The sequence below is a fragment of the Microcebus murinus genome, chromosome 2, assembly GCF_040939455.1.
Source record: "Microcebus murinus isolate Inina chromosome 2, M.murinus_Inina_mat1.0, whole genome shotgun sequence".
In the NCBI taxonomy this organism is placed as follows: Eukaryota; Metazoa; Chordata; class Mammalia; order Primates; family Cheirogaleidae; genus Microcebus; species Microcebus murinus.
The window spans coordinates 48,422,153-48,449,300 of NC_134105.1; the positions used below are offsets into that span (position 1 = coordinate 48,422,153).

General features: G+C 49.0%; 1 protein-coding gene across 1 annotated transcript in view; it reads right to left on the reverse strand.

The window, feature by feature from the left end:
* The window catches only part of KANK4 (KN motif and ankyrin repeat domains 4), a 36,176-nt gene extending 9,475 nt beyond the window's left edge, over positions 1 to 26,701 (reverse strand). The window contains exons 1-7 of the mRNA XM_012767085.2: positions 26,609 to 26,701; positions 17,137 to 18,993; positions 15,699 to 15,810; positions 12,169 to 12,387; positions 10,186 to 10,273; positions 7,244 to 7,463; positions 3,261 to 3,403 (exon numbers count right to left, since the gene is read on the reverse strand). Coding sequence (XP_012622539.2) covers positions 3,261 to 3,403; positions 7,244 to 7,463; positions 10,186 to 10,273; positions 12,169 to 12,387; positions 15,699 to 15,810; positions 17,137 to 18,993; positions 26,609 to 26,624 — 2,655 coding nt within the window. The 5' untranslated portion in view covers positions 26,625 to 26,701. The remainder of the gene's footprint in view (positions 1 to 3,260; positions 3,404 to 7,243; positions 7,464 to 10,185; positions 10,274 to 12,168; positions 12,388 to 15,698; positions 15,811 to 17,136; positions 18,994 to 26,608) is intronic.
* Positions 26,702 to 27,148: the final 447 nt, after the last annotated feature.

Here is a 27,148-nt window from a genome sequence, read left to right on the forward strand (position 1 = left end):
CCCTGAGGTAATGGTTGTTTTCTGCACTAAGCAGACCATGAGGTTTCTATCCAGACCCCTCTCTCCAATTGTTATTAAAGCCAGATGATATATGCAGATTGTCCTCATGCCTGTGCCCCTGCCTGATGCAGGGCCCCTTCCTCCCCCACCACTGTCCTGGTCCAATTCAGCACAATTTAATTCAGTGAGTGTTTGCAGAGTGCTACCCCATGCCAGGTACTGCACTGACCCGGAGACGCAAACAGAAGTCTGCAGCTTGTCCTTGGAACACTCCTGGCTCATTTCCACTTAATCTGGTACTTCCCCTTCACCTCTCCCATAAAGGCCCTGGGGAGCTGAAGGGAACAGCTGCAGCCAGGAATTTTCATCCCTCCTCTGGTGGCCTGGGATGAGCCCCGAACCCTCCTAGAACATCAGTTTCTCCTCTGTAAAAAGGAGTTGATTTTGATCCTCTTGCAAGCATTTCCTCTTTCTAGAGGAAAATTTAGAAAGAGGGCCAATTTAGAAAAAAATTAACATGTTTGTGCGGAACATTATTTAATATGAAAACAGCTGTATTGAGTCTTTCTTTTCTTTCCTCTTTCTTTTTTTGGAGACAGACTCTCACTCTGTTGCCCAGGCTAGAGTGCCGTGGCCATGTCAGCCTAGCTCACAGCAACCTCAAACTCCTGGGCTCAAGTGATCCTTCTGCCTCAGCCTCCCAAGTAGCTGGGACTACAGGCATGCACCACCATGCCCGGCTAATTTTTTCTATATATTTTTAGTTGGCCAATTAATTTCCCTCTATTTTTAGTAGAGACGAGGATCTCACTCTTGCTCAGGCTGGTTTCGAACTCCTGACCTTGAGCGATCCTCCCGCCTTGGCCTCCCAGAGTGCTAGGATTACCGGTGTGAGCCACCACTCCCGGCCTGTATTGAGTTTTATGGAATAGAAGTTGTAGGTGGGTGAAAGTACTTTGAAAACCAGAAAGTAGTCTATAAATATCTGTTTCTTGCCATTACTAGGATTGCTATCAGATGAAATGTGTGATGTGACTTTGCTATCAGGTTATCCCACTATCTGCCATCACTTCGGGGGACTATGGGATAGTGGAGATAAACAGATTGTGGAGGGGTCAATTTTCCATGGGTCTCTTGCTTTTCTATATGTTTTGTGAGTACAGCACACAAGAATCTGCCCTTTTGTTCTAGACTATATTTTTAATGATGTTTATACAGTGAAGTGTCTTAGAAGATAAAGATAAGGGCAGGCTTGCCTGTTATAAAAGATTCAGGTTCACTAAGCTCAGGGCTCCTGCCCTGTGATACAACTTGTTCCATGCTCAGGTATCTGGCCCTCCTCACACTACCCTGTGGGAATTGGGAATTAGGCAATGTGGCTGCTGCTACAGCTGTGGGTGACACTGTCCTTTGTCTGTGGTGCAGAGGTCTCATGTCTTCAGCCAGCATCCATGACACCGGAGCAGACTAATGTGTTAGCTGTAATGTAGGGTAAAATCTCATGTTCTTCACAGTTCTTGTCAATTATGCTACTGTGACATCTATGGTCACTGTAGGAGGAAAGGCGAGTTAAATGCACTCTATTCATTCATTCTATTCATTCCTGCATGGTCAACAATGGGCAAATAACCTTCTGAGTAGTTCCCATTGTTCCGTGTGGAGCCTTGTCTAACTCAAAGTCCTACTGGGCCAGGACCACATCCCTACCCCGTGTTCTCAAGTAGAGGAGCCCAGAAGCTGAACAGAGACATTCCAACAGAGACATTCCAACAGAGACATTCCACTCCGAGTTGCCTTACACCTTTGCTGTCGTGAGATTTTTTTTTTTTTTTTGCATGAACTCCAATGAACTTCTACTTAATCACTCTATGAAAGATTCGGAGTATCTGGTTTTGACTCAGTTTTTTTTTTTTTTTTTTTTGAGACAGAGTCTCGCTTTGTTGTCCAAGCTACAGTGAGTGCCGTGGCGTCAGCCTAGCTCACAGCAACCTCAAACTCCTGGGCTCGAGCGATCCTTCTGCCTCAGCCTCCCGAGTAGCTGCGACTACAGGCATGCGCCACCATGCCCGGCTAATTTTTTTTTTTTTATATATATCAGTTGGCCAATTAATTTCTTTCTATTTATAGTAAAGACGGGGTCTCGCTCTTGCTCAGGCTGGTTTTGAACTCTTGACCTTGAGCAATCCACCCGCTTCGGCCTCCCAGAGAGCTAGGATTACAGGCGTGAGCCAACTGAGCCTTGACTCAGTTTTAAAAGTTATCAGAGCTGTCTAGAGTAACAAACGGGCTACTTTGGTAGACATGAGTTTCCTGACACTGGAGGTAATGGAGTTGGAGACCACTATAAGGAAGCTGGAGACCATCTGGTAGGATTTTGCAAAAGAATAGGGAGTAGATCTAGGTGACCTTTGAGGGACCTTCTGACTTGATGCACAGGTGACCCAGTGAATAAGTGGAGCCCACACGTCCTGACTCACTGGCTCTTGGCAGCTAACTGCTTTCCCATGCTGGCCTATGGCACCACTCTTGGGGACTGGGTCGTGATTTGTGTGCCCCGAACAGTGGCACTCACGTTAGTTGGTGGGGAGCTAAGGAAGACAGGAGTGTTTTGAGATCCGATTATTTCAAGGACTGAGGAGGCACGCCAGGTAGACTGACCAATCACCAGCAGAACTCTACAATAACGCTCTGGGCCAAGCCTAGGCCTGGGAAGTGGGGATCTTCGTGAATGACCCGCCAACACTCCTGTCTGCCCTGGCTATCCACACTTTCTCTCCATCAGGATGGGGACTCATGACCTTGTTAAAAGGCTTTGGGAAAAGAAGCAATGACAGAGCTAAGAACTTCTTTAAAGGACTTGACCTCCAAAGAGCATCTTGCCTAGTTAGATGCCCCGGGATCATGATCAAGGTGGGTCACCTACAGGGACTTTCCTAGAGCAACCAACTAGAAAGAGCCTTCTCGAGATGCTAACTGTGGGAACGTTGGTTCGAGAAGTCGAGTCCAAATGAAGTTTGTCCAGTTTCAGACTGGGACCTAGATTAGAAGCTCACAGACCTCTGCCCCAGCCTGTTTGGGTCTCAGGAGCCTGTGAGGAAAACCAAATATACAGGCTTTGGATGGATGTCATTTGAAGGCCGTCTGGCCCTTTTGGGTTAAAAATGACATGGATCTACAAGGAATTTCTCACCCCACCAGCAGAATAGAGCTGGGAGATGCCCTGCATTTATTGAAGAAGAGATCATGTTCACACCACCCACCTGAGTAGCTTGGATGTTCACATTTCCTTCTCTTAAGAGCTTCCAGACAACAGCCATGTCTTCATCGGTCTCCGGAGAAGCCAACGGAGTGATCATCACAGCAGTGTAGCCAGCTTTGTTCTGATGGTCCACATTGCAGACACCTACAAAGAAAGTAGTGGATGCTGGAATAGCTTCCGGAGGGCCAGGAGCCGAGCTCCACTTTGGCCTGTTTAACAGGATGCTGACTGCTGGTTGAAATGCCATGGAACAGAGCTATCCTTTCCACAGGTGGAGCCAGTGGTTTACATTTTTAGCAGCCTTTAAAACTGGCTACTTTTCTTTACAAGTTTTCTAAGGATACCCAGCAAGAGAGGTCCACAATAGAGCTAGAGACGGCCAAGGGGGCCAGTGACCATGACCTCATTTTCTAAAATGGAGCACAAGACATTCTTCCCATTTTACAGATACGGACACTGAAGGCCAGAGAAGTTACACAAACAGCTCATGCAAAGGTGGACTGGGACCAGGACTCAGGTCTGTCCAGCCCTAGAGCCCGTCACTCACCTGCCCACATGCTGCCTACAGCTGTGCCTTCCAGGTTTCACCCTCACTACCTCATGTTTATGTGCAGCTCTTAAACTGATGGCTTGTCTATAGGTCCTTTCCAAGGGCATAGTGACCTGCTGAATAATGTACCAGGGGCATGAAAAACACCACGGGATAAACATGGGAAATCTTCTGGGAGCAACCATCTCACTTGAAAAAGGATGGGAGGAAAAGCTCCATAATTTTTATATTAAAACAATTCAGAATATATCTTTCACAATACAATGAAAAACTGGCTTTTTTTTTTTGCTTTTTTTTCTGAGACAAGAGTCTCACTCTGTTGCCCAGGCTAGAGTGCCGTGGCATCAGCCTAGCTCACAGCAACCTCAATCTCCTGGGCTCAAGCGATCCTGCTGCCTCAGCCTCCCGTGTAGCTGGGACTACAGGCATGCGCCACCATGCCCAGCTAATCTTTTTTCTATATATTTTTTAGTTGGCTAATTAATTTGTTTCTATTTTTAGTAGAGATGGGGTCTCGCTCAGCTGGCTTCGAAACTCTTGACCTTGAGCAATCCTCCCGCCTCGGCCTCCCAGAGTGCTAGGATTACAGGCGTGAGTCACCGCACCTGGCCTAGTTAATGTATTTTAAGCACTTAGAATAATGCCTAGTACACAGTAAACATTCAATAAGAGTTAACTGTTATTACCATTATTGTCCAGAATGGTATTCTTGTGGGATTAGGTGTTCATTATAACAAATCTGGCTATGAAAAAATGCCAGGGCTACTTACAAGTTCTGTGCAAGTAGAAAAACCAACATTTGTTTGATATTTCCTCCACCCCACAATTTTTCAAACAATTTTTAGAACTATGCTGTAGTTATACCAGGATGTCAGCAGATACAGAAAAATCAGTCTGGCTCATTTATCAGCAGTTTCCCCCTCCAGCCCCTGGGCCCACTGTCATGAGCAGGCAGGCTACGAAAGCTGAATAATAACTCCATGCATCACCTCATAGCCTGTTCTGAAAAAGAAGTGAACATTTGCACTGCCTCGTTAATAACTTTTTTATTTCTGCCCCTTGACTATTTTCTGCTTGCTTTTTAAAATGTGTGAATGAGCCTGAGGTTACCAGTTCTCTTTTATCTCTTCAGAAACCTGACTTGTGGCTCAGCAGAGTGAGGTCTGCCTCCTCCCCACGGGCTCAGAAAAGGGGCTATAAGGGGCTAAGGACCCAGGACAAGGCAGCAAAGCCCACCCTCCCTGCAGGCGAGAGAGGGGAAGGCTCTGGACTGAGCACACTCCCAGTCAACAAGCTCGCTCTTTGCAACACCCGGCAAGATAAAGGACGGATCACCAGGCACTAAGCTGGCAGACGTGCACTCGCTGGCTCTAATCTCTGCAGTAACGAGTCGCTTATGTACACCCCTTTACAGGTGGCAATGTGTTTTCTGGATGCTTCACAGCTGCCTCCTAAGGGGGCCCAGGTTTGTGAGCGTGACAGATCTCTCATCCTGAACACCCCTGCTGCAGATGAGGGAACGTAATGGCGCTTTTAGCCCGTTTTCCCCCAAACTCCTTCAGACTTTGTGCTGTGGCTGTTTAGCTATTATTTCACTATGTTAAAGGGGAAAGCTTCCCAACCGCTTTAAGGTTGATGAGTATTACCTGGATTCTTAGTTAACAACAGCATATATCTGTAACACTCAAGTCTTAGGTTGTCCTGGAGGACTCCCCTGGTGTGTTAGTCCATTTTGTGTTTCTGTAAAGGAATAGCTGAGACGAGGTAATTTACACGGAGGTTTATTTGGCTCACAGTTCTGTAGACTGTCTAAGAAGCACAGTGCCAGTATCTGCTTATGGTGAGGGCCTCAAGGAGGTTCCAATCAAGGCAGAAGGTGAAGGGGGAGAAGGCATGTCACATGGCCAGAGAAGGAGCAAGAGAGGGAGGAGGAGGTGCCAGGCACCCTCAAACAACCAGCTCTCAGTAGAACTCAAAGAGCGAGAACTCTCTTATTACCATGGGGAGGGCACCAAGACATTCATGAAGGATCTGCCCCCATGACCCAAACACCTCCCACTACTCCTCACCTCCAAAACTGGGAATCAAATTACACCATGAGATTTGGAGGGGCCAAACATCCAAACCATATAACTTAGTTCTGGCGCACACCTACCCCCCTCAAATCCTGCACTGATTTCCCAGGCCCTTTCAAATAGGGTTCGAACTAGTCAGCCTGTCACTCAAGGTCCTCCATTCCTCCATGCTGTGGCTACAACCTTAATCCACACCCCATCCGAACTAGAAACTTTCTGTTCTCCAGGCATCTTTCCCTTTCTCAACCTCCATGGAGTTCTCTCTACCAGGGACACTCTGCCTGCTGGAAGTCTGCCTGCTCCAGCGCACCTTTGCTGCTGCCTGGGCTGGACACGATCTCACCTCTTCTGAATCCCTAAATCACATTCTTTTTTTTTTTTTTTTTTGAGACAGAGTCTTGCTTTGTTGCCCAGGCTAGAGTGAGTGCCGTGGCGTCAGCCTAGCTCACAGCAACCTCAAACTCCTGGGCTCAAGCGATCCTTCTGTCTCAGCCTCCCGAGTAGCTGGGACTACAGGCATGAGCCACCATGCCCGGCTAATTTTTTCTATATATATTAGTTGGCCAATTAGTTTCTTTCTATTTATAGTAGAGACGGGGTCTCGCTCTTGCTCAGGCTGGCCTCGAACTCTTGAGCTCAAATGATCTGCGCACCTTAGCCTCCCAGAGTGCTAGGATTGCAGGTGTGAGCCACCATGCCTGGCCCTCTAAATCACATTCTGCATCTCTGCCATTGTCCTGCTCTGCCCTGATTGTTAGGCTACAAGCTCCTGGCAAACAGAGGGCTCACCTGGCTCACCTTGCAGCCTGGCGCTAGCCAGTGTGGAACTCACGTTGCAGTCAATAGATACCTGATGAAAGATGAATGACTCAAATTGACTCAAATGGGTCAAATGGAGCCATGACCTTTGTTAAAAAGTTTTTTTTTTGAACACCATAATTTTAGGCTAAAAAAAAAAAATAAAAAAATAAAAAATAAAAAATAAATAAATAAAAAATAAAAAGTTTTTTTATGAAGATGGGAAAATGTGACCTTCCCTAGAGGCAGTAGGGGGTAGCCCTGAGATTGGACAGACTGAACACAAAATGTGACTCTACCATTTACTGGCACCTTGACCTGAGCTAATTGTATAACTCTAGAACCTCAAGTCTCCTCAATGGCAGCATGAGAATAATAATACCCACACCATAGGAATGCTGCAATGTATAAGTGATAGCTACAGACAAAACGGTCCAGTCCAGGTCCTGGCATACAGAAGGAACTCAGAATAGTGAAGAAGTGCCGTGCTGGAAAGAAGTGTGGTACAAGAATTGTCCTTCAAGGAGGGACCCGGACGGAAGAGATGCAATCGTTTCTCACCTGTCTCCAGCAGCAGCTTTGCGATGGAGAAGTTGGAGTGGGACACGCTGTAGTGAAGGGCAGTGTTCCCGTTGCGATCAGCCAGGTTGACAAGCAGCTTCAGGAAATGTGGGGAGTGAGGCTGGACCCCGTGCAGGTAGGCAGCCACCATGGCAGGGCTAGACGACTTCCGGCTGGAGACGCGGAACCACTCCTGACTGACGGTGCTCAAGCTTTGCCTCTGAAATACCAAAAGAATCCAATTCCAAGAGGTTCCCTGGCCTGGGGAGCCTCAGCTAGGGTTCCAAACTTACACCGAAAAGTCAGCTTCAGATACCTCCACCTCTAGCCCTTCAGCTCCCTCCAGCTCTCCATGTGGGTCATTCCTGGGGGCTCAGAGCCAGTAGGGTTGGAATGCAGCAGCGCACTCTGTACCTGTGCGATCCGCCCCCACGGGAGGTAAGACAACACGGTAACCAGGAACAAAGCCCTTCACTGGCCATACTTGGAGTCTACGGTAACCTTAGCTCACATCCACCGTGTGCATACAGGGGAAAATCACAACATCTCACTGATGGGAAAAATGCGTGCTGAAAGCTCAAACAACATCGCCAACCTATGCTTGGAATAAAACCCAAACGGGTGTGTTTGACTTATTTTTGGCTTTTAAGCTTTGCTGGTGCCTTCAGAGTAAATGGTTTAACAGCCATGGCAGGCCCTCGCTCTCTGTAGTATTCAGGTCCTCTGGGACCATGAATGAGAAGAGTTCCAGAGCCAATGACATCAACTCTGTGTGTGACACGACCTAAGTGCTTACAATGGATCATGTTTAGATTATTTGCCCTAAAGGGGAGGAAAAGCTGTTGGGATGTGATTATTAGAAATTATTTCATACTCATTCTGGAAAGAGCACTGGATTTGGAGTCACAAAATCAATGTGACCAGGTTTAAGACCTGGCTCAGCTGTGTGACCTTAGAAGTCATATAACATTTCTGAACCTTGTCCCTATTACAAAAGGGGGGCTGGCTCCTGTCCCTCCCATGGCCCTACAGAGTGAGGTCCTTATGAGACCTGCTTTGTCTCTAGGCAGGGGTGAAGGAGGTGTCCTGTGTTTTGATCTTAACATGGGTGTGGTGTCAGGCTTGCATATACACATCCTCTGGTCACTTTTCTTGGGCAGAAACAGTGGAATCTTTTGTGGCTGAAACACTTCTATATATCAGAATATCTCCTTTACCCATGGAATCTTCAAGAACATCTGGAGAAAGATCCTAATATTAAGGAACAGAGGGGAGGATTTAGAATGAAGAGCTAAGAAATAACTTAGTTCTTTTTTTTTTTTTTTTTTTGAGACAGAGTCTCACTTTGTTGCCCAGGCTAGAGTGAGTGCCGTGGCGTCAGCCTAGCTCACAGCAACCTCAAACTCCTGGCCTCAAGCAATCCTGCTGCCTCCGCCGCCTCCCCAGTAGCTGGGACTACAGGCATGTGCCACCATGCCTGGCTAATTTTTTCTATATATATTAGTTGTCCAGTTAATTTCTTTCTATTTATAGGAGAGACAGGGTCTCGCTCTTGCTCAGGCTGGTTTTGAACTCCTGACCTGGAGCAATCCGCCCGCCTCGGCCTCCCAGAGGTCTAGGATTACAGGCATGAGCCACCGCCCCTGGCCAAAAGAACTTAGTTCTACAATTTAAGAATCGATAACAGGGCTGGGCGCTGTGGCTCACAACTGTAATCCTAGCCCTCTGGGAGACTAAAGCAGGTGGATTCCTTGAACTCACAAGTTCAAGACCAACCTGAGCAACAGTAAGGCTCATCTCTAATAAAAATAGCTGGGCGTGGTGGCATGTACCTGTAGTCCCAGCTACTCAGGAGCTGAGGCAGGAGGATCCCTTGACCCTAGGAGTTTGAGGTTGCAGTGAGCTATATTGACGCCACTGCACTCTACCCTGGGTGACTCTGTCTCAAAATAAATAAATAATAGGAGTTTTGATCAATATCCACATTATACATTGGTTCTTTAACAGTCTGAGAATAGCTATTTGCCAAATCAACTAGGACAAAACAATAAAGATGGGTTGGGCAAGGAATAAACACTGATGAATTGTTTTTACTCCTAGGGCTTTTCTGCAATGAGACCAAAATGGCTTTTAAAACTGCCTACAGGTTGTTCCACTGTGGGCCATACACCTGCCCTCATAATGTGGGAAAATGCGTATGTGCCAGTGTCCCTTGATTAAAAGTAGAACCCAGGCCAAGTGTGGTGGCTCATGCTTGTAGTCCTAGCACTCTGGGAGACCGAGGGGGGATGATCGCTCAAGGTCAGGAGTTCGAAACCAGCCTGAGCTAGAGCGAGACCCCGTCTCTACTAAAAATAGAAAGAAATTAATTGGCCAACTAAAATATATAGAAAAAAGTTAGCTGGGCATGATGGCACATGCCTGTAGTCCCAGCTACTCGGGAGGCTGAAGCAGCAGGATTGCTTGAAGCCAGGAGTTTGAGGTTGCTGTGAGCTAGGCTGATGCCATGGCACTCTACTCTGGGCAACAGAGTGAGCCTCTGTCTCAAAAATAAATAAATAAATAAATAAAAAGTAGAACCCAATTGTTAAGTTTTTTTTTTCCACTGGGGCCAGAACCCTCGTTCCCACTGGGCATGCTTCTTCCTCTGCACCTAGGTACTCTGGAACCTCGGGGCCATTCCGAGCCTAAGCCAGAGACAGTGGTGACAGACACTGAGGGTCCAAAGCCTAATGGGGCCAGGGAAATGCCTCTGAGGCCCCTGCCACTTCCTGTGCACATCCGCCAGTTAGTTCCCCCTCTCAGGGTGACCTGTCACCTCAGACGGCTGCCTCTGGGGAAGCCAGAGAACGCCCAGACTGCCTCAGGCAAGGGACCAAAGTCACCCAGTCTCGCTCTTAACTGAAGGGAAATCTTTACATGATAAATAAAAATCAGAGTACCAAGAGCTGGTCGGTGGAGGTCCCAGTTTCCGGCAGCTGTTGGCTCAATGCCCGGCATGCAGTAAGAAATTCTTCCGAGGGTTTATATCTGAAGAAAACAAATACATAGATGTTTATAGAATCATTCTCCGTGTTGATAGAAAAAAGACTTTCGCCTTTCTCCTCTTTCACTTCCCAGCAGCTCAAACACCCACATGGGCAAACACCCCAGGACAGGGGCCGTACTCAGAAACCTGGGTGGCCACAGAGTCCCCACAACTCTGCTGAAGAGTGAGTCGAGCACCCTGCCCGTTTCATCCTGCTTTTGTCCGGGGTCGGAGCGGGGAACCAAAGCACTGGAGGCCACGGGTCCATTCCAGTTCCTGACATGAGGGAAGGGGAGGGCTGTCTTTCTGACTTCAGACCCAACATTTTCTGCCTGGGTGATTAGAAAGATTCAAAAAACCAATCCATACCAGCAAATGTCTTCAGGTTATTCTTCCATGAAGGACACTGTTAAGTACTAACAGAGTCAATAAGATGAGACTCATTTCAGGGGGGGAGGTGTCCGCAGGGACAAGCGCTCTGCCCGTGTTAGGTGGAGGGCAGGACTGGCACCAAGAGGCCTCAGCTGGGACTTACTGGCCTTGGTCACTGAGCGGCCCGCTCGCTCGTCACGTCCTACAGCGCCGCTGCGTTGGAGCAGCCCTGTGCACCTGCGTGACTACCAGCTCCCGTTCTCTGTTCACCATCCTCCGGCACGCAGGCTGGGGATGGCGACAGTGGTGATGGTACCGACCAGTCTCATCTCTACCATTTATCAAGAGCCTACTCTGTGGCAGGCACTGCGCTAGGCATTTTACTTGCTTTTTCTCATACAGTGCCCAGACCAAACCTCAGGTTGCTATTATGCACATTTCACAGGTAAGGGACACTGAGGCGGCCACAGCCTTAGGACCTTGCCTAAAGTAACACCACAGCAGAGGCAAGATTTAAATGCAGGTGTGTCTGACTCCAAAGGCAGTACTCTTCTCGTCACGCAGTATGACCTCTGTCACTTTAAAAGATGGGGTTACATAAGCATGGCCAACCGAAGGGGCAGAAAAGCTCGTGGTTAAGAATCAGAGAGAGAGGCTGGTCCGAAGGTAGTGAGTTATCTCACGTGATTGTTCACAGTCAGTTACAGATTGAACTCCTTGTTCTACTACTTTCCCCCCTCCTCACTACTGCACTTGACTAGAAAAAAAAAAGAAAAAAAAAAAAGAAAAAAAAAGAAAAAAAAAAGAAAAAAAAAAAGAATCAGAGAGAGGCCGGGAATGGTGGCACACGACTGTAATTCTAGCGCTCTGGGAGGCCAAGGCGGGAGGATCACTCAAGGTCAGGAGTTCAAAACCAGCCTGAGCAAGAGCGAGACCCCATCTCTACTATAAATAGAGAAAGAAATTAATTGGTCAACTAAAAATATATAGAAAAAATTAGTCGGGCATGGTGGTGCATGCCTGTAGTCTCAGCTACTCGGGAGACTGAGGCAGGAGGATCACTTGAGCCCAGGAGTTTGAGGTTGCTGTCAGGTTGACAGGGCCATGGCACTCTAGCAAAGAGTGAGACTCTGTCTCAAAAAAAAAAAAAAAAAAAAAAAAATCAGAGAGAGAGGGCTGGAATCCCTGTTTTGCTAGCTGCATCCTTTCACTCCTCTAAGCCTCTATTTCCACATCTGTAAAGTGGGGACATAATAATCTCTACCTAGAAAGATTGTGAAAAGGATTATATAAGATAACATTTGTAAAGTCCTTCCCATTTTCAGTGCCAGGTAAATGTGGCTTTAGATGTGGAGATCTGGCTGTAACAGTCAATTCCACAAAGGCAGGAGCCACTCTGATCAGTTCAACCAGTGCACAGTGGATGGGTGATGAAGGAACAGATTAACAAATGACCGAATGAGAGGGTGGATGTATGTCCTTTTGCAGAGGACCAGCTGCCCCGACTTGTGCCCATCTGACTCACCTCTCAGCCTTGGAGTGGGGGACTTCTTCCCCAGGCCCACTTTCCTGGCCTGGGTGGCGGGTGCCCTCGGGGACGCCCTGCCCGGCCTCGCAGCTGGGGTGGGCGTCCTTGGTACACCTGTGTTCTGGGCCATCACATTTCTTCTCAGCCTCGCTGTCAGACAAGTCTTCTGGGGAGCTGTCCTCGCCGCTGGTCTCCTCACTCGAGGTGGTCTCATAGCTGGGGAGGGAGACAAAGGCCACTTGTCCTGTCCTTCCTGCCCAGTGCCCCTGTCAACACCAACGAGAGCTGGGTGGGCCTCAGGAAACACTTGCTAATCTCCTCCTCCATTTTCTACACCTGCAGCAGGGGCGAGAGGGCTGCCAGGAGTCTTAGTATCAGAGAGACAGGGCAAAGGGCTTTGGCTCTCATGCTGGGGGCCATTTGGGGGGAAAAGATAATTAACTGTGCTCTTGGCAGCAAACACAGAAGCAGCCCTGACCCCTATTGGCTGGTGCATTTAGGTGATACTTTCAGGCAATCCAGGTCTCACAAAAGCGCTTGCTTCTGGAATCCTAACGTTAGGCCTGGAGAGGGGCCCCGATTCAGGCAGCCAAGCCCCCAGCTGCACTCTGAGTTCTCTGAATTGCCTAACAAACCTTTCCCTCTTTGGGTGACAGCGAGACCTCCCTTTTTAGGCCGCCTGCTCCAGCCCAGCTTGCACCAGGCAAAGGGTGATTCATCCACACCTTCTCCCAGCAGGACTGTGTGGGATACCCCGACACAGCATCTGCCTTACTCGGCCGCAGTCTGTTTGAGCTATTGCTTGGAGCAGCTAAACGGAAGGCACAGGCCACCTGACTTGCGGCCTTCCTCCCCGCAGTGACCCTTATGCTCCATTATAAGTGGCTCTATTGAGTTGGCAGAGCAGAGGCTGTGGAGGAAAGCCCTGGAAGATTTATTGATTCCCTGCTGGTGTCAACAGGAACCCCCCGATGGAGGATGCTGGTGGTAAGATGAAGATTTTGGGTTCTGGGGCCACTGGACACAGCCATGGGGACTAGTGGCCATGGCCTTCATGGCACCCCTAAGGCCCCTTCTCAGAAGGGCGGCCCCTGTGGGTTTGCAAATCCAGCCTGCTCTCCAGTATGCTCATATTCTGTTTTGTTTAATCCCAGATATTTCTTCCTCTATCACGCTTGGAACAACCTTTCACTTTGGTGATTAAGAGAGTGGGAGACATATAACATTTAACAAACAGTGTTCATCTTAGAATTGCCCCCATAAAAACTCCACCTGAAAGTTTATTCACTCATTCAACAGGAATTTATTGAGCACCTACTACGTGCAAAGCACTGTTTTAAACTCTATGAACAAAGCTCCCTGCCCTAGTGGAGCTTATATTCTAGGAGGGAGAGGCAGAAAATAAATATGTAAACAAATATTACATTCAGACAGAGATAAGAACAATGAATAAAATAAAAAAGGGCTATGGGATAGAGGGATGTTTACTTTAATTAGAGCAGAAGTTCCTAACCTTGGCGGAACATTAGAATCACTTGGGGGTGTTTACAAGTCCGAATACGTGGGCTATACTCAGATTAATTAAACCAGAGTCTTCAGGGAAGGGACCCAGGCATCAGGATTTTTAAAAGCTCCCTGGGTATTTCCAATGTGCAGCCGAGGTTGGGAACCACTGCCCTAGAGGACCAAATACTGAAGACTGCCTATTAGGGGAGCACTGTCAGCAGGTGACAGCAAATGCCGGGGCCCGGAGATGGGCCTGGGCTCAGCACGGCGTAGGGTGGACCTGCGACAGCTGCAGGAGCTGAGGCAGCCAGAGCCACCATCTGGCCCTCCCAGGGTTGGGTACAGAGTGGGGATCGGTGGGGGCATTTAAGCTGGAGAGAAGTATGACCTACGTTGGGCTCTGAGATGAGGTTGATGCTCCTCTATATATGAACTAGTGGAAGCGCAGGACGTTAGAGGAAGTGGGGACAACAACTTTAAGACATTCAATTTCATCATTTCTGATGTTTCTCTCACAAAAGCTGCAACAATGACATCACCCCTTGTTTTCCTCTAGTGTCTTCCCTTCTGCTGTGAATTAGCAGGGATTCTGACCTCTCTGGGCAGCCTTCAAAATCCCCCAGAGGCTGGGCTGGGATCCCTCCTTTGGGCTTTCACAGCATCCTACGTGTCCCTGTGTGATGTAACTTACTTAACACATCAGCATTTCCTCTTTTTTTTTTTTTTTTTTTTTTTTTGAGACAGAGTCTCGCTTTGTTGCCCAGGCTACAGTGACTGCCATGGCTTCAGCCTAGCTCACAGCAACCTCAAACTCCTGGGCTCAAGCAATTCTGCTGCCTCAGCCTCCCGAGTAGCTGGGACTACAGGCATGCACCACCATGCCCGGCTAATTTTTTCTATATATATGTTAGTTGGCCAATTAATTTCTTTTTATTTATAGTAGAGACAGGGTTTCGCTCTTGCTCAGGCTGGTTTCGAACTCCTGACCTGGAGCAATTTGCCCGCCTCGGCCTCCCAGAGTGCTAGGATTACAGGCATGAGCCACCGCGCCTTTTTTTTTTTTTTGAGACAGTCTCACTCTGTTGCCCTGGGTAGAGTGCAGTGGTGGCATTGTAGCTCACTGCAATCTCAGACTCCTGAGCTCAAACGATCCTCCTGCCTCAGCCTTCCAAGTAGCTGGGACTATGGGCGTACACCATGACACCCAGCTAAGTTTTCTATTTTTTGTAGAAACTGGGTCTTGCTCTTGCTCAGGCTGGTCTTGAACTCCTGGCCTCAAGCAATCCTCCCACCTCAGCCTCCCAGAGTGCTAGGATTTACAGGCGTGAATCCTAGCTGTAAATCCTTGCTGGCTCACCTGGCCAGCATTTCCTCTTTATCTTATTTGTGAGCTAAATGTGGGGAACATAATTTATTTGACTTTATCCCCACGACCTAGCACATTGCTGGCATTTAATAAACATTTGTTGAATGATTGTTTTAGAAAATATTCTAAATCCAACACTCAATTCTCTAGAATATATATAAGGCTTGGTTCATGTTCTAAGTCAATAGACTGGTTGTTTCCTTTATCCCAAAACACTTGGGTTTGATTTATAGGAAGTTAAAGAAAAAATTAAATGGATGAAATTTGAAGTTCAACAAATTAACAGAGTTTTTACTAGTTTCAGTGTTGTGGTTCAGGTTAAATGCCATCCTCAGAGGGGCTGCTTGTGGTTCAGGTTAAATGCCATCCTCAGAGGGGCTGCGCACCCTCCAAACTCCCATAAGCCACCTGGAGTCCTGGCCCTGGGTGAGACCAAAGCCAAGACATATTAAAAGCAGAGGTTCCGACAGACCCCCACAGTTGGCAGGAAGCCGAACACATGCAAACCCAAGACGGAGTCTTAAAGAGCCACTGAGATTAATTCCCTTGAAGAAGAATGAAAACCAGATGCCTCCCCCTAGGAAAAGAGAGTGCTAGGGACAACAGCAGGAGAGGTAGCAGGGAGGGCGGTCTGAGCTTCACAGGCGATGCTTACCCACCGTTAACCCCAACAAACTGAAGGTTCTTTTTGGTCCCATTACCTCCTGCACGGAAGCCATAGTCTTTCTTTTTCATTATGGATTTAAGGCTGGTCGACGGGGAGATCTCTAGGCAGACACAACATCACAGGTTAGAATGAACCTTGGGGACACACAGGAATGCAGCAAAACCAGGGTCCTGCTTTGGGGGGATATAGGGTGCAGGCAGGTGGGGGGGTAGGGACAGGGAACCAGGTCATGTAGATCAAATGTTTGGGGGGGTCTTCTGGGAGGACCTGGCTTTCTGGTCAATCTTGGAAGAACTGTCCCTGTTAATGGTCCTTTCGGTGTGGATGAGAGAGTAGAGAGCTACTGCACTCTCTCAGAAGAACCATGTGGTGTGGGTTCCACTGTTGTCCCTGATGTCTGGGAAATCCGAGGCTCAGACATGTTCAGTGAATGGTGGAACTTGGGTCTCTGGACTCATCGTCCAGCACCTACCCCTGCTCGAGGGCACCTCAGCGCCCTTCCTGGCTCACAAGTGCACGTTGACACCTGTGATGTGGAAGTGGTGATGACACAGTGCTCAGGGCAGACTCATGAGCAAGTGTAAATCCTGTGCTGTGCTCAATGGCAGTGGAAGCATTGCCCAGGGGGAAAGACTAGAACTAGCCACGGGATAATGAGAGGGCAGCCAACTTGTGAGCCCTGGCAGGAAGCAGACTCCTTACATGCTGCCCGTGGAGCAAAGCAAAATATGGTTCCACTTTACCCAACAGCGAAGAGGGTTTGATCTGTTACAAAGGGAAGTTAACAGCCAAAGGGCTGATTTCCACATGTGAGCATCACTAGATCCCAACCCCCCCCCACTTTTTTGTGCATGCGTGCACACACACACACACACACACACACACACAGAAAATATGCAGTGAACTATTCCAGATCTCAATATAACGTTCCTCCAAAACCAGGCTAGAGAAAACCTCTACTGTGCGAGAACCACAGAGGAACACAGGAATGCAAGAGCCCAGGAAACAGTGGAGGGAGGCTGAGGTTTGGAGCCCACGCAGCAGGGCCGTTCTTGGCCCCAGACGCTGCCTTTGCACAATGCAAATGAGAGTAGGCCCCTCTGGGTGGATGTACTGCTTCAGCACATGACTTGGCAAACAGAGCCTGGGCTGGATTTCTAATCTTTTGTGCCCCTCCTGGCTGGCATCTCTGTGCCCTGTGCTTTCTGTACAGCTGTATGTGGTGGTCCTGCAGTGAGACCCAACCTTACAGCAAGGACAAGAGTAGAGGTACTGAGCCTCCACTGTTACACACATCAGTTTTTATTCCCCCAGGGTTCCTGGAGATGCTATAATCTTTTTAAAACTCATGCAATTGAGAACCTTTTTCCCTCTGACTCATGGCGTAGAGGAGACATGGTTCCCTGTCTCAGGCCCCAGTATTTACCCTTCGGTGGGGAGGAGGGGGCCGGGGGTTCCTTGTGCTGGGGGGCCTGGGCCGAGTAGGCAGACAGCAGCAGGTTGAGGGAGCTCAGCAGCTGGCTCTGGATGCTGCTCAGCTTGGAGGCCGGCTGCCGGATGGCGCTGGCCAGCTCCGGGTACCCGTGCTCCAGGCAGCTCCACTGCTCCTGCAGGAGCTCCTGGATCTTCTTCACGTATTGCCCAAGGGTGGCATCTGTTGGTGAGCTTGGTGGCCTTCCCGGGTGCTCCTTCCCTGGGAGCTCTGAACTGGGCTCCTGCCTCCCTGCTGGGGGAGTCTTTCTGTCACTGCTCCACGGAAAGCCTCCTGCTCCCCTGGCCAGGCCCTCGGCTCCTCCCTGAGGGTCTCCCTCCTGCTCTGAGTCTGCTTCTTCAATCCTGAGTTCGGTGGAGAGGCAGCTACCTAAAGAGGAGGAGAGGACCTTCTCGGGTCCCTGCAGCAGTGACAGCTGGGGCGGTAGCACATGTTCTGTTGGGCTCTGATCCCCTTGCTTGGGGCTGTCTTGCCCCCATAGGAGACCATTCTCCGCCCCTTGGGCTCCCCAGCTTTCAGATTCTGTGACGCCCGGAAGGTTGACCTCAGTGCTCTTGTCACATGACTCCCTGGTCAAGAGTCCACGGAGAGGGTCAGTGTTCACCATGGCGTCAGTCTGGCCCTGAGCTTCTCTGGCGGTCTCTTGGCTAAGCTTTTCTTCCAGCTGGGCTACGGCGCGCTCCAGCTCTTGAATCCTCTGCTCCCTGGCCTTCACTTCCTCTTCCTGCTGCTGGAGGGCAGCCCTGACCTGCGCCAGCTCCTCGGTTCTTCCAGACAGCTCGCCCTGGAGGGCCGAGACCTGCCGCTCCAGGCCGGAGACGCCGCCGGCTAGGCCCAGGCTCTCCTCGGTGACCCTGACGCCCACGCTCCTCACGTCCACCTCCACGGGCGGCGGCGGCGGGATCTCGCTGATGCTGAGCTCGATTTCCTCCAGGCGCAGCTCGCTCTCGGGGATGGGCCACGGCAGGGGCGGGGGGCTTGGCGTGGGGGAGCCGGGGGAGACCGCCACCTCTGCAGCTCCCGCGTCCTGCGGCCCCACAAGAGCACCGGGGAACGAGGAGGGAGGGCCGGGGAGGCCGAGGGGGCTGGCAGCGGTGGCGCCACCCGCCGGAGGCTCGGCTCCCTCGCGGACCAGCTCCAGGGTTCCCGGCACCGGCTCTCCCAGGTGAGAACCTGCGAATCCTTCCGCGGGGCCGAAGGCGCCGTCGCAGACGCTGCCCTCGCCCTGAAGTGGCGGGAAGGAGGGAGGCGCGGGGGCACCCGAGCTTAGGCGCGGCTCCTCGGGGGCCCTGCTCTGCTGCAGCGTGGCCGGCATGCTGGACGCTCGCAGGAGCTGGGGCCGCCCGCTCCCGGGGCCCAGCTCGGCGTCCTCCGGGGCCGCAGCCTCCAGCTGTCTGCTGGCCTCTGCCAACACGGCCCTGCGATGGTAGCTCAGTTCGCTCCCGCCGGCGGCGGCCTGGGGGGCGGCGCCGGGCAGCGGAGGCTGGGTTTGCTCCTGTGCCCCAAGCGACACTTTCCTCAGCACCCCTGGCGACCAGTTGTGGTGGAGCAGGGCGGCCTGGGGGCGAGCCCCGCTGTTGGGAAGGCTGAAGTTGCGGGGCAAAGTGCTAAACTTGGCCTGCTTGGCCCTTCTGTGGATAGGAATCCTTTTGATGGTGTTTCCCTTCTCGATGTCATCCACATACTTGAGGAAGTCCAGGTCTAAATGAAAGCCATATGGGGTCTCCACCGAGTAAGGGTGGCTCTTTGGAGGGTCTTTCTCTTCATCCCCCTGAGAAGACTGGTCTTTGGCTGGGGGACATAAGACATGTTAAAAAAAAAAAAAAGCACAGAGTTAATTAAGAATTACAGGGCCATGAGGCCTAATGTCTGTGATTTTGACTTAACAGTATCACATGAGACTTCTCCTAAGTGTTCTAGCCTCTAAATTATGGCTGAGATGCTCAGTCTTTTTGGCTGTCCTGGGAAATCATCTTATTAAATCAATGTGTACTTAGCCAGTGTCTGCAAGGAAATAGGTAGAGGGAATGGTTTCCAATTTGCAATATGTCATCAGAGTGACTACTGTGGAATCTGCCAGCAGACCTGCAAAACAAAACTGTCTCATGCTGGTTTTTTTTGGGGGGGAGGGGTTTGAGTCACATAATTGCCAAACTGAAGTGGCCAGGAATTTGCCAAATTAGGGTACTAATTGGCAATTACAGATGTGGAAGGTTTTAAAGGATGAGATACACATGGATATCTCAGTATTAAAAAAGAAACTTGCAAAAAAATAATAACTTGCATTACTCAAACAGCTAGTAAATCTTGTTTAAGCCAGAGGTATCAACAAGTTGTGCCTTTTGCATTATTTAAGCTTGCTCAGGTGCCTGAGCCTCAGGTACACCGACATCAGAGAGAGCCGCAGCAAGTAACCACACACAGCCTATTCTCCTTCCACCTGAAAACTGCTTAGTGCTTCCTAAACACCAATGTCACCTTCAAAAACCCATGCCAAGTAAGAAAATACCTCCTTTGGCCAGGAACTCCATGAAAAGAAAAAAAAAAAGAAAGAAAAAAAAACAAACAAAAAGGAAACACCACATTTATCACAGACTGGAAAAAGGATGTCAAAGGAAAAGGGCCAATTAATGTCAAAAGGACATTGGCATATATGCTCCCAGAGGTGTGGGGCTCGCCTTTTCAGGACACCCAAACTATGGGGAAACATCATGATGAGAAAGTTCTCCATTACACCACAGCACCATTGATCTCTGTGCAGCGGCCACCTATTGATCCCAACAGAGGACACTAAGAACAAGTCAGTCCTTCAACTGTTTGAATCCACAGGGGCTTGTCTCCAACTAACCTCTTCTCCAAGTTAATGTTTGTTCCTTCGATGTTCCTCATGGGACACCCTTTTCTACCTCTGTCACATTCTGCTAAATGGGCTCTGAAAATTCTGAGCTCAGGAGAGAACATTAATGAAGAGTATAGAGATTAAGAATTCAGGTTCTGGAGCCTGTTCTATTTCTCTGTTCTGTGAATTCTGGGGAAATTACTTAGTCTCCCAGGTGTCTCATCATTTGCAAAGTGGGAATAATAATAAATGAGATAAAATTACTGTAAGGACTAATTTATACTAAAGCTAAGGTGCTTAGAACAATTCCTAGCACATGATAGGCATTTAATACATGCTCAATATTGTATTAATAGTTATCTTTGTGGAAGTCCCAAGTAAAGAGAACTGAAGTCCCCAAATATAAAGCAATTCATAAGACTCACTGCCTGGTCTCTACAAATTGTCTGTGACTGATTGCTTGGCTCTCAGGGTAGTAGGCTCTGGGTACGAAATTACAAAATAGCAGTAATTCAATTCACTTATCTTAACCACTATTGTTTCAGCACTTATGTGTCTGTTGCTAAACTAGATCCTAAGGACACAAAGATGAATTAGGTTCAGCCCCTGCCTTCAAAGAATGTATGATCAAGTCAGAGGGACACAAACATGTGCAGTATGATAAGGAAAACCGTTCAAGATATAGTCTTCTTTCTTGTCTTCTTATCCAGTTTTTCCAGAATTATTTTCTTGGACTTGGAGGCTAATTTTGTCTTGGTAAGAGAGGGATGACTCCACAAGAGTGACATATGACTGAGTGTTAAATGGGTAAGTATGAAACTGCAAGCAGAACAAGACAGGGAAAGATACTGTAGTGGTTTATCTCTAAGATGACCACCATCAATTCCTACCCGCTTTAGACAAGAAAGCTAATCCTACATTGAGAGGTAGAGTCTATTTCTCTAGATTTCTGAATCTGGGCTGGCCTGGGACTGCTTTGACCAAAAAAATATGGCAGAAATGATGCTGAGAGACTTCCAAGGCTAGGTCATAAAAAGCCTTTAGCTTCCGCCCGGGTCTCTTAGAATGTACACTCAGTGCCATGTAAGAAGTTCAACTTCTCCGAGACCGCCATGCTGTGAGGAAGCCCAGCCAGCCCCAGGGAGAGGTCAGGTGGAGAGAGGGAGAGAGATGTTCACCTAGCCTCCAGCTATTCCAGCCATCCTAGCCCTGGCACTGTGCCTGAGTAGAAAAGCTCTCAGCCATGATGTGACTTCAACTATAGGAGGGCCTCCAAAAGTAAGAACCACTCAGCTGAGCCTGTGTTAATAATAAATTATTGTGTTAAGCCGATGAGTGTTGGGGTGGTTTGCTATGCAGCGATAGCCAGCACAAACATTCTAGACACCTGTCAGAGAATGTGTGGGGGCATGGAGGTGTGAAGTCACACAGTATTTCTGAGTTCTGCAATGGAGTTGATAATGGCCAGAACTTAAAAAGTGTGGTAGAGAAGGGTGAACGGAAGAGAAAGATAAAATTGAAAAGGCAAGAAAAAGCCAGATTGGGGAGCAATGTGTGTGCACCCTAACTAACTCTGACTTTACTCTCTAGGTCATTGAAGGGTTTTAAACATGGGAGTGACTTGGTCGAATGTGATTTCAAAAAGAGCATCTTGAAGAAGGTGAGGGGAAGAGCAAACCAGAAGCCCAAAGACCAGCTGAGAGGCGGCTGACCTGGTCAAAGAGAAGCTGGAGGGAAAGGGAGGGAAAGGGAAAGGAGTGTGAAACTTGCGGCCACGTGTGGCCTTCTGGATCCTTGAATGCAGCCTTTTTACCGAGTCCAAATTTTACAGAACAAATCTTTTAAGTAAAGGAAGGTGCTAATGGTGGCGTTTCCCTAAGGGCAATGACAGATTGGGGCTGAGCTCTTCCCACTGGCCTGATTTCTCCTTCCCCTGGCCGATGCCACATGCTTGCCTTATGGCCCTCTGTGCTTAGAGGAGTACAGCTCCTCCAAAGAACAAAATGACACCGAGTGGATACATGAAGGCTGAATTCACGAACATGGACACCATGGAGGCTACCAGCCATCAGTGCCAAGTAAAGCCACAGGGCCTGCAGGCAATTATGTTGCAACTGCAGGAGGGAACAGAACCAGCCTCGGTGCTGATCCAAGGGATGGTCTCCGTTGGGTTCCAGGGCTTCTGCAGCAGATACCTGGACTTCAGATGGATAAGGAGCAAATGTTCCTCTAGCATCCCAAAAAACTCCATATACGTTCCCATTCACCTACATTTTTTTTTTTTTTTTGAGACAGAGTCTCGCTTTGTTGTCCAGGCTAGAGTGAGTGCTGTGGCGTCAGCCTAGCTCACAGCAACCTCAAACTCCCAGGCTCAAGCAATCCTGCTGCCCCAGCCTCCCGAGTAGCTGGGACTACAGGCATGCGCCACCACGCCTAGCTAATTTTTTCTATATATATTAGTTGGCCAATTAGTTTCTTTCTAGTATAGACAGGGTCTCGCTCTTGCTCAGGCTGGTTTTGAACTCCTAACCTCGAGCAATCCGCCCGCCTCGGCCTCCCAGAGTGCTAGGATTACAGGCGTGAGCCACCGCGCCCGCCATACTCTTAGACTTATTGGTCCACTCAGCAGCCTACCTCCTGGACTACAAGCACAGGCCAAATCAGAAAAGAGATATTTGTCCGAAGTTAAGCAGAGAGCAGATTTATGACCCAGAAGACAACTCCTAAAAGAGAGGCTGCATTTTTCATCTGCTTATTGCCTCAATTCAGTAGAAATGCACTGATTTGCCCAGCGGCCCCTGGGAGCAGGTCCAGAGCACAAATACAATAATAGCATCAAGTAAGAAAGAGCAGATTCAAAGGCAAAATCTTCCACAAGGGAGAGGGGAAGGGAAGTAAGATTGAGCAGCTATGGGGCATGACAGGTTCAATAGGTGCTTCCCCAAGCTAGCACTGTGGGGTCTCTCTCTCTCTCTCTTACACACACACAGATCCATCAGGTCACCCTGCCTGCCAACCCCACTCTGCAATTCGTCTCTTTCTTCCAGTGCAAGAGGAATGCTGAACTTTGATGAGGGAACCTGAGCTGATGTGCTGGGAGACCTACCCTCACATGAAGCTCTGCTCCTATTAATTCTACCTGGTGACAGGTAGGCAGGAGCTCAGAATTCCGGGCATTGGGCCAGGCCAAAAATTAATTAGGAGGGAGGACTGGCTCTGCTCAAAATGAACTTCACATCAGATAAACCAACACAGGGCCAAACTGGCTGGATTTGAATCCTGGCTGTGATCTACCTGTGTGACTCTGGACAAATTATTTCACTTCCTTGTGCCTCAATTTCTCTTGTAAAGTGGAAATAATCACGCCTCACTTACAGAGTTGCTGTGACTATCAGCACGCATGCAGCAGAGAACAGGGCACAGAGGAGGTTCTGACAAAAAGATTCTGAAGGCAGGGATGGCTGGTTCTGCATGGGGCAGGGGAGGATTTGCCGAGGATGTGTCCTGTCCCTCTTTGTTAGGACTACAGTCTAGGGCAGAATGAGAGTCCAAGAAAATAATTCTGGGCCGGGCACAGTGGCTCACGCCTGTAATCCTAGCACTCTGGGAGGCCGAGGTAGGCAGATTGCTCCAGGTCAGGAGTTCGAAACCAGCCTGAGCAAGAGCGAGACCCCATCTCTACTAGAAATAGAAAGAAATTAATTGGCCAACTAATATATATAGAAAAAATTAGGTGGGCATGGTGGCGCATGCCTGTAGTCCCAGCTACTCGGAGGCTGAGGCAGGAGGATTGCTTGAGCCCAGGAGTTTGAGGTTGCTGTGAGCTAGGCTGATGCCACGGCACTCACTCTAGCCTGGGCAACAGAATGAGACTCTGTCTCAAAAAGAAAGAAAAAAAAGAAAAGAAAAGAATTCTGGAAAAATTGGGAAAATGAGTCAGGGGCGAAGAAAAAAGTAAGACACAAGAGGCTCAGAGCTTCCTGGAATTCCCCATGGAGTCTTGCTTGACTCCACTCTGCTGCAGATCAGCAGACTTGCAGAGGCCCTGCGAGCACAGTCATAGTCAGCCCGGGAGTCACACGGACACAAGAAAGAAGGGAAGGAAGAAACTGCCAAAGTAATTACCTGGAGCGACAAAGTGAGGTACAGCGGGTGAGTGAACCAATTAGAGGCATTTAAAGTGAGAAAGAGAAGTTCAAAAGCCTGTGCTCAGTTTCTGAAGGAAATGGGGAAAACAGAAACTAGAGAAAAAAGTAGCTAAAAATAAAGCTGGAAAAGAGGGGAATGCAATGAACCTTTTCAAAAGGCCAAGACAAGGAAGGAAGCCCTTCCCTCTTCTGTCCTTGTTCTGTGAGACAGGCGTGGGTGTACCTGGGAGGGTGCCTTTCTGGAGCTAGCCGTGGGCAATCACGTGGCGGCCAGGGCCACGTCCAGGGTACTGAGCAGGGAGGAACGGGCAGGCGGGATGACAGGGCCCTGGGGCATTAAGGGAATTAGCAGGTGCTCTGTGGGACCACTGCCAGGGATGCGCTGAAAAGGCGGCTCTCTGGGGAGAAAGGCCAGACTCTTGAAATATAAGCTAACTGCATTTGGAGGAAAAGAAGAGGCGGGGCTGGAGCTGATGTCTGGTCCCTAAGTCCTGTGCCAGAGAAGGGCCATGTGATTCAAGGGGGATTATGGGCTCTCCTGTTTCCAGGCTATCTGGAAAAAAACATTTCTTTAGAAGTCAGGAGATTGGGATCTAGACCAGGTCTCCTGGGGAGGGGAAGAGGGAAACATTCATTGAGACACTCATTGTGCTTAGACAGCTATTACTCAACGACTTTACATGCATTATCTAATTTAGCTCTTTATCAACCCCAACAACTAGTATTAATATCCATTTATAGATGAGTTGTGGTAGCCTGCAAAAATAGCTGCAATAATACCCCACCCTTGGAGTACGCCTCTACCATAGTGATCCTGGGCTTGGCCTTGTGACTTGCTTTGGCCAGTGGGTCGACGGCAATGTAACATATACAGGGATTTGAACATTGCTTGCACACTAGGGTGTGTCTTTTCTTGCAGTGCTTAAACCCCTCTGCCACCATGTGAATAAGACCCACCTAGCCTCCTGGATGATGACAGACACATGGCCAAGTCATTACCGATGCCCCAGACATCTGTGTGGCCATTCTAAACCATGCAGCCCCAGCTGAGTCACCCAGAAAAATCACAGACATGTAAATGAGCCCAGAAAAGATAAGCTGAGCTGACCCACACCAGAATAATGGCCCTACCCACCTACTGACTCTTTTGAGAAATAATGTCTGTAAGTCACTAAATTTTTTTAGCTGTTTGTTACACAGCAAAGCTAACTGATGCATGAGGGGACTGAGGCTCAGAGACATTAAATGACTGGTAGAGTCACTAGGTATGGATGAAGGCTCTTTCACCACACGGTGCCTCATCTGTAGAGTGAGGGTGATGAGTGACAGCACCTGCTCCCTTCTTGGTGCTTGGATGAAATGAAAAGGCACTCTGAGCATTGCACAAGTCCAATATTTTGGAAGGCGTGAGAATATATAGGAATAAACCAACTCAGTTTCTCCCGTGTTCTCACTCAACAATGAACACAGAAAACTTCTGTGACCAAATGTGTGTAGGTTTTTCTCCACACACCAAGCAAACAATCAGTTCTGCAGCAGACACCAGCTGAGTGTCCTCCAATTCAATTCCAACACTGTCTACCTGGAGATAGCCTCAGATCCCACAGGGCTCAGTCCCCAAGAATGTCCCCCACTTCTCATGCCAATCACAAGCCCCGGGTTGTTCGACTTGTGCTATAAATCCAGGTTCCCACAACCCCCTCCTCAGGTTTAATTGATTTGCTAGAGCAGCTCACAAAACCCAGGGAAACCTTTACCTCTGTTTACTGGTTCATCATAAAGGATATTACAAGGGATACCAGTGAGCACCAGATACAGAGATGGAAAAGGCAAGGCATGGGAGAAGGGGCGCTGGGCTCCCATGCCCTCTCCGGGCACGCCAACTTCCAGGAACCTCTACGTGTTCGGCTATCCAGAAGCGCATCCAAACTCAGTCCTTTTGGATTTGTACGGAGGCTTCCTTACATAGGAATGTTTGATTACACCGTCGGCCATCGGTGATCAACTTAACCTTCAGCCCCTCTCCCCTACCCAGAGGCTGGGGGTGGGGGGGTGAGGATGAAAAGTCCCACCTCTCTAATCCTGCAGTTGGTCTTCCTTGTGACCAGCCCCATCCTGAAGCTTCCTAGGGGCTGCCAGCCACCAGTCATCTCATTAGCAAATGAAAGGACACATAGCTTAAGAGATCCTGAGGCTTTTAGACACTGTATGCTAGGAAATAGGGATGAAGACCACATAAGTATTTCCCGACATAGCAAGGCTTTGTTCTTCTTCTCTGCCACCTTCTCTAGGTCATACATGCAATACCTGGTGTGGGCCACTGCCTGCCTGGGAAATGGCTCCAGCCAGGATTTATGGTAACAGTCTCTTCCCAGCCCCAGGGCTCACTTTAAGCAAGGACTACCGGGCAGCTGCCTACCATTCGTTTTCTCCATTTTAGGGAGTGCTGACCCTCAGTCTCTCAGCAGCTCTGCATCCGATGAGTCTGTAAAATTCGTGGAAGAGTTCTGAAAGAAAGGATAGAGAAATGGAGTCTCGTTAGAGTTAGAATAAGCATTGAGGAAACACGGCACCAAAGAAAGTAGCACCCATCCCTGCCTTTCTCCCAGGGGTGCCCATGAGCTCACAGCCCTCCAAGGAGGGAGATGAAAAGCCTGCACACACTCCTAGCGCCCCACTTTGGGTGTTACTTCATGGAGTGGGTGTAACTTCGTGGGATGTGAGCAATAGTTCGACCAAAGGAAGCATTCAGCTCAGCCCCCGCACTTGGCAGATGAGGAAACTGAGGCTGAGTTTTTTCTAGACATAGTCTGGCTCTGTCACCCTGGGCTAGACTGCAGTGGTATCAATGTAGCCCACAGCAACCTCAAACTCTTGGGCTCAAGCAATCCTCCTGCCTCAGCCTCCAGAGTACCAGGGACTACAGGTGCACGCCACCACACCCAGCTAATTTTTCTAT